The following is a 12,442-nucleotide window of genomic DNA, read 5'->3' on the forward strand; positions in this document are numbered from 1 at the left end:
AGCAAAACAAATTTGATAATAAAAGTAAATTGGAAAGCTGTTTAAAATTGTATGCCATATTGGAATTACAAAAGTTTAATTTTAAATAGATTGTCCCTTTAAACTGATTTAGACTTTTGGTATGTTAACATGAAACTGTAAGCAAAAGAATTAGTGCATAAGAAATGGGGCAGCTCTTCAACCGCGCCTGTAATTTAAAGGGATGTAAGAAGAAGGTAAATCAGTATTCATTCCGCTTGCCATACAATCAGAATCCAAAGTGGCAATCAGATTTATCCTTTGGATCTACAAGCTACTATACTATTTGATATATCCCTGTATATCCTGCTTTGCCAAATGAAAAAAAAAATCTATTGAATTTTACTAACCTAAACCTAATTAGGCAGAAAATTCCATATTCTTATTGTTCTTACTGCTCTTGCACTGCTGTAGGTAAAATCTCAGTTTCTTGAGCCTCAGTGGATCACTTTCTACAGTCCTATTGATGAACAGGTCAGCTGAGCATTGCTTTTATATATAAAATATAAAGTCAGTTGTGATCTGTCATTATCTTGCTGCACATAGCTATGAAAGTTTGTTGTTGATACTGAATGAAGAAGACCCAGTGAGACTATAAAATATGCTTGTAGGGGGGGGGGCGTGTCTGACCAATGACCAAGATGGCTGCTTTATAATTTTGCCTGATCAGAGGAGTTGATAAAACTGCTGTTTGTCACTCCTTATCCCACATATGAAGGGCTCCATGTACTAAGCAGTCAGCGAGCTACCCGCAACAAATCTCGCGTCAAAACTCGCAAACTGATATGTACAAAGTCGTCAACTATGTTCAAACTCGCATCTTTAAAATTGCGAGCGTACTTATCCGCCAAACCTCGCTACCTCTCCATTTTTCACTGTAATTAGACACATTTCACCAACAACTCGCTAAAAACTAATGTACTAAAAAATCTATTTGTCCGCTCACGACAATTTCCGCTCCCACCTCGTTATTTTTGCCTCGCCACCTTTTAGGTGGCGGGCAAGGTACAAAACAATAGGAAAGTCACTCTAGACGCCAGTCTAGACATATATAAAAGGCAGTAATATCAGCATTGTACTTACATTGTTCATTTCGGCAGCTATGGAGACACTTCTGTATTTGTTTATTCTCTGTGTGATGCAAATGCGGTCTAGAAGACAGAATACTGGAAATGTCGCAAATCAATTGGTTCGAAGGAGGAGAGTTCGTGTCTCCCGTGTATTCCTTCCACGGGTTGGTTTGCACAGCCTTTCTGACCGAGAGATCATAAGGAGATTCAGGCTTGATCGTGAATCCATATTACACCTGTATCGAGAGATTGAAGATCATTTGGAGCCGATGACGGCTCGTTCACAAGCTATTCCGGGACTTCTGAAACTATTAGCTGCATTGCATTTTATGGCAACAGGCTCCTTTCAGGCAGTTTCTAGCGTCATTATTGGAATGAGTCAATCTGCTTTTTCACGCCACTTATCCAAAGTCATAGGGGCTATGATGGTTATTTTTCCTCAATATGTTTGTTTGCCATCTACCCCTGAAGAATGGCAATCTATAAAGTCCAATTTCTATAGGATGGCCAGATGAAGCCATATCCAATTTGTAAATAAATATTACAAAAATAACGCTCTGTAATCACTCTTCAAAACATTTTGAACAATAATAAAGTTGTTTAGATAAGTTGAACTTTTATAGGAGCAAAATTCTATTCCCGCGACTACTATGACGTTCGTGACACCTTGTATGTCACGTGTTAATAATTGGTCAGACAATTCAACTGAAAGTTAAGTACATCAGCTTAGTCGCAGCGAGCGAAGCGTCAATCCACTGAAAATGAATACTTGTGGAATCGATCTACACAACTTTTATACAAGACCTCAGCCCAGCAGCTTGAAATAGATGAGGTGCGCAGAGGAGGCCTGGTAACAGCCTAGACCTACATCTACCCCCCACCTTTCTGAATAGTCAGATTAAACAGCCATTTGTGCTGAAGAACGACAACCTATGAAACACCATATTTTAATATTCGATACTAAAGACCACTCCAAGCTTACAACTGAACAGAGACTCCATTGACGGATAAGGCAACATTGTGGAAATCGAGCTACCGCCAAAGGAAAAGTTACAAGATTAAAATGGATGCTGTGGAGACCCTTAAGGCCCTGATTACGCAATATACTTAACAGCTTGCAAAGGACCTTAGATCAACACTCACCTCTTTCTGCTCCGAGACTACCTCTGAGCTGGCTATGCAGCGGCCCCTTTTGCTGAGGTGAGAGCAACAACTATAGAAGAGCGACTGGAGATTGTAACTGACACATCCCGACTTCCACCCACCTGCTGTGTCACACTACTTAACTGACAGCCCTGAACACCAAGGAGCAAGATCACTTGAAAGTTTGCGTAAAGCCAAAGATCTAAATCAGACTACAGTGGAAGCTGGAGACGGCTGTCTACTTTATCAGGGACCCAAGCTAGCCCTGCACCAGCTCCCTGGCAAATATATAGAGGTGAGCAGACAGCTGGAAAACTCTCCTATATGCTCTCTGTTTGGCATGGAGCCACTGAATGGGTTTACTACTTTAAAAATACTACCCTACAAAGCTTAGCTACATGGGACACTAAGTCATACAGACTTCAGCAGTGGGAAGCCGCTACAGAATCTGAAAGGTCTAGGATCGGTTAATAACTCTTTTGACTCACCAAAGCATAGTTCTCTAGGAGCTCAGGTTTCAGATGAACGGAATGCTAGAGGAGACGGGCTGAACCTTTCTCATAGAACTTTCTCCTGTTTCTCCGATGCTTAAGATTGATGCAGAGACAAACCTATAAACACCATTAATATTATGCATTATATTTAGGGGGTTTTAGCATGAAGATGATACATTTGAGAACTTGAGAGACTCACTTTAATGTTGCTCCTCATCCAAATGATTGTAAAAATTACCAGCATTTCACAAAGTTAAGATATTGCTCATCTTGCCCTAATATAAGCCTTGAATAATGTGTATTTGCTTGGAAAGCTTGTTATAATGTTGGTAACTGAAATATGTGTCTCTTTGACAGCTTATTATTAGGTATATTTATGCTATGAGATCATATGCCATTATGTTAATGTGGACTTTAATGTATGCATGCATCGCAGCCTCACATATATTATTAAGAAGAGTCATACTCTTGGTACTGCCAGTCATATGACTATATTTATGCTATACTATTTGACTATAACAATGTCTGACATATGGGCTGGTATGTTGTCTGCAGCCGGGACAGCATATTTTAGCCTTTCAAGGCATGCAAGACCGGCTTTTCTGGCATTATATGCAAACACACGTTTCTCTCTGAGGCACCTGAGCTATTGTTTACACCAACATAGCCTATTATTATTGAACTAGAGGCCAGCATATATTTTGGGTCTATTACATGAGTCTTAGGGCTCCCCAACATTTCTGCACACTAAAGCATGGCCCCTCTACAGAAGATTTACTATATTTATTTTTGCTATCTTAACCTATATGCGCGCAAGTTTAAATCTGAGTATACCTCCATAGGTTATATTTACCCCATATAAAACGCATATAATTTGGTAGTCTACTGACGCGACTATACAACATTGTCTCTTACTAGTATTATGCATTTCCTATGCACAAAGCTGAGGTAGTAGAAAGCCGAGCATTATTATAATGTGATTCCTTTATGCTACACCCAATAGCGGGGTATCTTTTACAAGCAGAAAGTTAGACGGTATTGAATGTGTAATGACACTGGCTTACATATTTACTGGCATTGTGATCTCGCACTTATAAGTTGCTGTTATTCCCAAAATCTATTTTATACCCCTCTACATGTTCAGTTGTTGGTTATAGTTTTTATTTGTTCCCTTTCCACATAATGGTCTATATTGTGTGACTAATAGTTTATACTAAAATTAAATAAAAATAAAAAAATTAGGTTTATAATATGGGACCCAAGAATGGCCCCTTTTGGTTTAAGATTACCCTCTGCAACGTTGAACATCTTATATTACCATGAGGTCCAAAAGTGGCCTTAGCTCTTATTTGGAGGGTATATAGCTTGAGTGGCAAACAACTTTCATTATCAATGTCCCTGAAAATTGACATGCTAACATGTACTGATTATCTTGTTTGGCTTATTTTGTGTATTTGCCCTGACATATTTTTTCTTTATGATTTTTGTCGACATATAATTTGTATATGCCTTGAATTATACCTCAATAAAAATATATTTAAATAAAATATATGTTTGTAAAGCTTGTTTTTAACTTTACCCTACACCTATAAATTTAATTAATTGATAGTGCATTGTAAACAATTAACAATTCCATCAATTTATTTTTGTTTTCCATTAAAATTAGGTTGGCGAAACCAAATGTTTTACTACTTCCGACAAGAGAAGAGGTCAGAGATGTGAAGTAAAACTGTTTGATGAAATTATTTCCTCATTTGGGATGATATGGTAACTAATAACCCCTCATTCAGTTCAGTAGTTCAAAACCTTAGGCCTTGCAATAATGTATTGTTGGTAATTGAATGACTTTAAATATTGTGGGTCATTTTAGAGACACTGAAATGCTTGTATGAAGCCCTAGAGGGATATTCTAAAATATTATAAATAGTTTGAGAATATCATTCTTGTATTGCCGACTCTAACTTACTATAGTTTAATTTCTATTGCTGTTGTAGATGACAACTGGTGGTAACAACAAGTAACTTCATTAAAGTCTATGGAGATGTTTTATGTTCTCACCAGTTTACATGATTTACAAGAACAATAGAAACTAAGCCTATGTGTATAACCTCACAAGGGTGAAACTGTCAGTGATTGGCTGCTATATGCAACTGCCATTCCTGATCATTTCATAAGTGTTTTTCTCAGCAGCTACAATGTGTGTCTCCCGAATGGGACTTTACCTATGTGTGAGTATTTACTTAGTAAGTGATTTGTACTTTAGAAAGTTCTTTATCCCCTTAAGGACCAGCGACGTACCCTGTATGTTGCTGGCCTTTTTTTGGGACTTGATTGTTTTATAGCGTGGTCTTGCCACCAGCGTTGAGACTGCTCTATTCCACAAAGCCTGCTGGAGGGAGGGAATTAATAGCGTGTTCTTGCTAGACTTGTGCTATTATGTCCTGAAAAAACCCTTAACGACCAGTGACATACAGGGTGCATTGTGGTCATTAAGGGGTTATAAAAAAAACAACAACTTTTTTGTGGTTAAATTGTGCCCATTAAAGTTATATATCATTTAATACTACAACATTTGAAAATCTCTGTAGTCACACATGATATTTTTTCAACCTGCTGCAAAATGGAGCTCAACATTTAAGTTGCAACATACACAGTAAAGTACATTCAAGTATCACAAAAATAATAGTGATACTTTAAACTAGTGTTAAAGTGATGGTAAATCCGAGCGTTTAACAAACGCTAGGATTTACCATCACTAAAAATAATGTTGAGTTTAAGGCATCTATTTATTAAGCCGTCAACCGCAAATTCGCTGGAATTCCGCAGCTTATTTGTGGCGAGCCTGATTCCCCTTAGTTATCAAACCCTACAGACCGGCAAAAGTAGAATTTTGTGATGTAACATACGATCCCCCGGTCTCAGTCCGACACAGATCGATGCTTATGTCATTACAGATGTTCCGAACCCAAATTCGGCACAATCTGACTACTTTTGCTAGTTATAAAATATCTACCAGGTATGCTCGCCACTATTCCGGCCCAGCGTACCTGGTTTTCAATCCCTGAAAGGCGGCGGATACCATAGGAATCAATGGGAGTCTGAAAGCAGCGAAAGCTCATGTTCGCTGCTGCCCGATATCCCATTGATTCCTATGGTAACGTTTACCCCTAACATGTACCCCGAGTCTAAACACCCCTAATCTGCGCCCCCTACACCGCCACCACCTACATTATACTTATTAACCCCTAATCTGCCCCCCCTACACCGCCGCCACCTACATTATACTTATTAACCCCTAATCTGCCGCCCCCTACACCGCCGCCACCTACATTATACTTATTAACCCCTAATCTGCCCCCCCTACACCTCCGCCACCTACATTATACTTATTAACCCCTAATCTGCCGCCCCCTACACCGCCGCCACCTACATTATACTTATTAACCCCTAATCTGCCCCCCCCCCTACACCGCCGTCACCTACATTATACTTATTAACCCCTAATCTGCAGCCCCGACACCGCCAACACCTACATTATACTTATTAACCCCTAATCCTCCCCCACACACACCGCCGCCACCTACATTATACTTATTAACCCCTAATCTGCCCCCCTACACCGCTGCCACCTACATTATATTTATTAACCCCTAATCTGCCCCCCCCTACACCGCCGCCACCTACCTAAATGTATTAACCCCTAATCTGCCGCCCCCAACGTCACCGCCACTATATTAAATTTATTAGCCCCTAAACCTAAGTCTAACCCTAACACCCCCTAACTTAAATATAATTTAAATAAATCTAAATAAATATTCCTATCATTAAATAAATTATTCCTATTTAAAACTAAATACTTACCTGTAAAATAAACCCTAAGCTAGCTACAATATAAATAATAGTTACATTGTATCTAGCTTAGGGTTTATTTTTATTTTACAGGCAAGTTTGTATTTATTTTAACTAGGTACAATAGTTATTAAATAGTTATTAACTATTTAATAACTTCCTAGTTAAAATAAATACAAATATACCTGTAAAATAAAACCTAACCTAAGTTACAATTACACCTAACACTACACTATAATTAAATAAATTCTCTAAACTAAATACAATTAAATAAAATTATCTAAAATACAAAAAACAAACACTAAATTACAGAAAATAATAAACAAATTACAAGATTTTTAAACTAATTACACCTAATCTAATCCCCCTAACAAAATAAAAAAGCACCCCAAAATAAAAAAAGCCCTACCCTACACTAAATTACAAATAGCCCTTAAAAGTAATCAGCTCTTTTACCTGTAAAAAAAATTACAACCCCCCCCCAACAATAAAACCCACCACCCACACAACCAATCGGAATTCCAATCGGAATTAAGGTAGAAAAAATCCTATTGGCTGATCCAATCAGCCAATAGGATTGAAGTTCAATCCTATTGGCTGATCCAATCAGCCAATAGGATTTAGCTCGCATTCTATTGGCTGATTGGAACAGCCAATAGAATGTGAGCTCAATCCTATTGGCTGATTGGATCAGCCAATAGGATTTTTTCTACCTTAATTCCGATTGGCTGATAGAATTCTATTAGCCAATCGGAATTGAAGGGACGCCATCTTGGATGACGTCACTTAAAGGTACCGTCATTTAGTGTTAGTCGTCGGAAAGAAGAGGATGCTCCACGTCGGATGTCTTGAAGATGGACCCGCTCCGCTCCGGATGGATGAAGATAGAAGATGCCGTCTGGATGAAGACTTCTGCCCGTCTGGAGGACCTCTTCTGCCCAGATAGGATGAAGACTTTGGACCGTCTGGAGGACCTCTTCTGCCCGGTTGGGTGAAGACGTCTCAAGGTAGGGTGATCTTCAAGGGGTTAGTGTTAGGTTTTTTTAAGGGGGGATTGGGTGGGTTTTAGAGTAGGGTTGGGTGTGTGGGTGGTGGGTTTTAATGTTGGGGGGTATTGTATTTTTTTTTACAGGTAAAAGAGCTAATTACTTTGGGGCAATGCCCCGCAAAAAGCCCTTTTAAGGGCTATTTGTAATTTAGTATAGGGTAGGGATTTTTATTATTTTGGGGGGCTTTTTTATTTTATTAGGGGGGTTAGATTAGGTGTAATTAGCTTAAAAAAAAGTAATTATTTTATTATTTTCTGTCATTTAGTGTTTTTTTTGTAATTTAGATAATTGTATTTAATTGTATTTAATTGTAGTTAGTTTAGGGAATTAATTTAATTATAGTGTAGTGTTAGGTGTAATTGTAACTTAGGTTTATTTTTATTTTACAGGTAAATTTGTTTTTATTTTAACTAGGTAGCTATTAAATAGTTAATACCTATTTAATAACTATTCTACCTAGTTAAAATAAATACAAAGTTGCCTGTAAAATAAAAATAAAACCTAAGATAGATACAATGTAATTATTAGTTATATTGTAGCTATCTTAGGGTTTATTTTATAGGTAAGTATTTAGTTTTAAATAGGAATAATTTATTTAATTGTAGTAATTTTATTTATATTTATTTAAATTATATTTAAGTTAGGGGGGTGTTAGGGTTAGGGTTAGACTTAGGTTTAGGGGTTAATACATTTAATATAGTTGCAGCGACGTTGGAAGCAGCAGATTAGGGGTTAATAAATGTAGGTAGGTGTCGGCGATGTTAGGGACGGCAGATTAGGGGTTAATAAAATTTAACTAATGTTTGCAAGGTGAGAGTGCGGCGGTTTAGGAGTTAATATATTTATTAAGGTGGCGGCGATGTCCGGTCGGCAGATTAGGGGTTAAAAATGTTATTTAAGTGTTTGCAATGTGGGGGGGGCTCAGTTTAGAGGTTAATAGGTAGTTTATGGGTGTTAGTGTACTTTTTAGCACTTTAGTTAAGAGTATTATGTTACGGCATTAGCCCATAAAACTCTTAACTACTGACTTTTAAATGCGGTACGAGTCTTGACAGGAGAGGGTATACCGCTCACTTTTTCCAAGACTCGTAATACCGGCGTTAGGAAAATCCCATTGAAAATATGGGATACGCAATTTATGTAAGTGGATTTGCGGTATGTTGGAGTTGCGGAAAAAAAGTGAGCGGTACACCTGTACCTGCAAGACTCATAATACCAGCGGGCGTTAAAAAGCAGCATTGGGGGGGCGGAGCAACAGCCAACCAAGATGGTCGCAACTTGTTGAGGCTCCACTAACAAGCTAACCCAAAGGTTTTTCACACCTCTATGATAAAGCCCTTGTGAGAATAACTGACAAACATTTAAGGGTCTGAGGACTGTGGCGTTTCTGAACTGGGTTTTATATCTACACATCGAGCCCGATGCACAGGGAAAGATCTGAGGCCTGAGCAGATGCCGGAGGTAGGCTGCTTCCACACATGCTTACTTATGTAGGCCTATGGCCCTAGAAGCTATTGCCGATTCAACATAGACACCGTGGTTTTCCTGAACACACGTCTATCAAAATTGACTGGAGAGGACTTCCTTCCCCTCAGCGGCACCTGGGGAATGCCACTTTAGTGCAGATATACACCATCTGTTCTGTCACATTGAGCAATCCAAGATATGGCAAACATGGAGATGGCTGTATTGTCACTTCTACAGAAAACGAGTGAATCGCTAGATCAACATTATAAAGAATTATCGTGGCAGCTTTCTGACTCCTCTGATGCACATAAACACGACCGCTCCTGGAAAAGTGATGTTAATAGGAGCTTGACGTTCAGTCATGCCCATGTGCCATCTGCAGCACTAAGCCGGTCATTGAGGAAATCTAATACCACAGGGGACCCTACCCAAGCTGGCCATGGGAACCCTGATTTAATCACTACATCTCAGGTGCAGAGAGTCGCTTTAGTAGCCCACTTAGAGACACTGCTGGGCTGCAAAGCCGGGATTCGTTTCCAAACCACAGTGGGTGAGGGGGAGCAACTTGCAGCCATTCAGCTCAAGACGGGTCACTGTCCCACCTTGTTGCAAGAAACACCCGATATGTTCATTGAATATGACACACCATATAGCCACTGGTTGGCGAGATCTGATCTGCACCCTAGGAAAAGTGTCATCACTCAACCAGCATGGCCAAAAGTGACTCAGATTACATACCTACCCTTATCTGATAGATCTGACGCACTCTAGACAATACTTCTTATGGCTCGCTCATCTCCACCGCCTTGCTCAATGCCCCTTCTTTGTCGACAGTCAACTCACAGGAATTCCTGCAGGAATCGGATAGTGAATTACTGACTCACAACCCGCAACTCATTTGAAGAGATGGTATAGCTAGGTCTCATATTTGCGCATATGGTAATGATGACTTTATTACCTGATGCTTATGTCTGCAAATATGTTGTACCTACCAGTTTATGGGACGTTGCTCTTGAGATATATGTTTCTTTGCTATCATAGCATACTCAAACGGATGGTGCAACTCTGTCTTAGATTAGCATGAATAATAGAGATGCTTACATTGCCTAATGCTTTTACATAGAAATGATTCTAATAGCTTTTGGGATGATAGCTCTTATCTGTATGTATTTATTTGATGTGTTGTTCTGTTACATCTATAGATTGTCACTACTGTACCCCCTTTGAGCTTCCAGATGTGTTTTGGGGATCCTGGTTACAACGTAGGTAGATTATTATTGGGAGTTTTAACATTGCCACCTTGGTGTTTTTCATCAGTTAGTTTGCAGTTGAAATATTGATTCTTCCTGCTGGGTATTGGTAAATTAGAAGCTATGCACTTTATTATAATTGTGTAGGACCCAGACTGCCTTACCAGTATTTATCCACATTTAAATAGAGGTTGTGTTACTGCTGTTGTCTACACATAACTTTATTTTTTTTTAAGAATAATAAAAAAAAAAGATGTTTTGTAATAGATTCTCCTATACCTAAGTTTACTTTGGTTATTCTATAGGTATGACCTATACCACTTATCCCCCATATAAAACATACATTCGGTACACATACTCTCTAGCCGTCATTGTCGAAGCCCAGGATAAAGAGTAGTTAGTAGATAGACTGGAGGGAAAGTTCATTATGTAAACTGACTATGCTGCCCCTTTAATCTCTTACTGCTAGATTTAGAGTCCTGCGTTAGCCGTCAAAACCAGCGTTAGGGGCTCCTAACGCTGGTTTTGGCCGCCCGCTGGTATTTAGAGTCAGTCATGAAAGGGTCTAACGCTCACTTTCCAGCCGCGACTTTTCCATACCGCAGATCCCCTTACGCCATTTGCGTATCCTATCTTTTCAATGGGATCTTTCTAACGCTGGTATTTAGAGTCTTGGCTGAAGTGAGCGTTAGAAATCTAACGACAAGACTCCAGCCGCAGAGAAAAGCCAGGAGTTAAGAGCTTTCTGGGCTAACGCCGGTTCATAAAGCTCTTAACTACTGTGCTCTAAAGTACACTAACAGCCATAAACTACCTATGTACCCCTAAACTGAGGTCCCCCCACATCGCCGCCACTCTAATAAAATTTTTTAACCCCTAATCTGCCGACCGCACACCGCCGCAACCTACGTTATCTATGTACCCCTAATCTGCTGCCCCTAACACCGCCGACCCCTACATAATATTTATTAACCCCTAATCTGCCGACCCCAACGTCACCGCCACCTACCTACAATTATTAACCCCTAATCTACTATAATAAAGTTATTAACCCCTAATCCGCCTCACTCCCGCCTCAATAACCCTATAATAAATAGTATTAACCCCTAATCTGCCCTCCCTAACATCACCGACACCTAACTTCAAGTATTAACCCCTAATCTGCTGACCGGACCTCACCGCTTCTCTATTAAATTTATTAACCCCTAAAGCTAAGTCTAACCCTAACACCCCCTAAGTTAAATATAATTGTTATCTAACGAAATAAATTAACTCTTATTAAATAAATTATTCCTATTTAAAGCTAAATACTTACCTGTAAAATAAACCCTAATATAGCTACAATATAAATAATAATTATATTGTAGCTATTTTAGGATTTATATTTATTTTACAGGCAACTTTGTATTTATTTTAACCAGGTACAATAGCTATTAAATAGTTAATAACTATTTAATAGCTACCTAGTTAAAATAATTACAAAATTACCTGTAAAATAAATCCTAACCTAAGTTACAATTAAACCTAACACTACACTATCAATAAATTAATTGAATAAAATACCTACAATTATCTACAATTAAACCTAACACTACACTATCAATAAATTAATTACATACAAATACCTACAATTAAATACAATTAAATAAACTAACTAAAGTACAAAAAATAAAAAAAGAACTAAGTTACAAAAAATAAAAAAATAATTTACAAACATTAGAAAAAGATTACAACAATTTTAAGCTAATTACACCTACTCTAAGCCCCCTAATAAAATAACAAAGCCCCCCAAAATAAAAAAAATGCCCTACCTTATTCTAAAATACAAATAGAAAAGCTCTTTTACCTTACCAGCCTTTAAAAGGGCCTTTTGCGGGGCATGCCCCAAAGAATTCTGCTCTTTTGCCTATAAAAACAAAACAAAAACATACAATACCCCCCCAACATTACAACCTACCACCCACATACCCCTAATCTAACCCAACCCCCCCTTAAATAAACCTAACACTAAGCCCCTGAAGATCTCCCTACCTTATCGCGGGGGCTGAAGAAGTCCATCATCGGGCTGAAGAGGTCCATCATCGGGCTGAAGAGATCCATCA

General features: G+C 38.6%; 1 protein-coding gene across 1 annotated transcript in view; it reads left to right on the top strand.

Moving 5' to 3' along the window:
• Positions 1 to 12,442, top strand: part of MEIOB (meiosis specific with OB-fold) — a 200,233-nt gene that overhangs the window by 96,531 nt on the left and 91,260 nt on the right. The window contains exon 6 of the mRNA XM_053694201.1: positions 4,392 to 4,492. Within this exon, the coding sequence (XP_053550176.1) occupies positions 4,392 to 4,492 (101 nt within the window). The remainder of the gene's footprint in view (positions 1 to 4,391; positions 4,493 to 12,442) is intronic.

The sequence above is a fragment of the Bombina bombina genome, chromosome 11 (assembly GCF_027579735.1).
Source record: "Bombina bombina isolate aBomBom1 chromosome 11, aBomBom1.pri, whole genome shotgun sequence".
Lineage (NCBI taxonomy): Eukaryota > Metazoa > Chordata > Amphibia > Anura > Bombinatoridae > Bombina > Bombina bombina.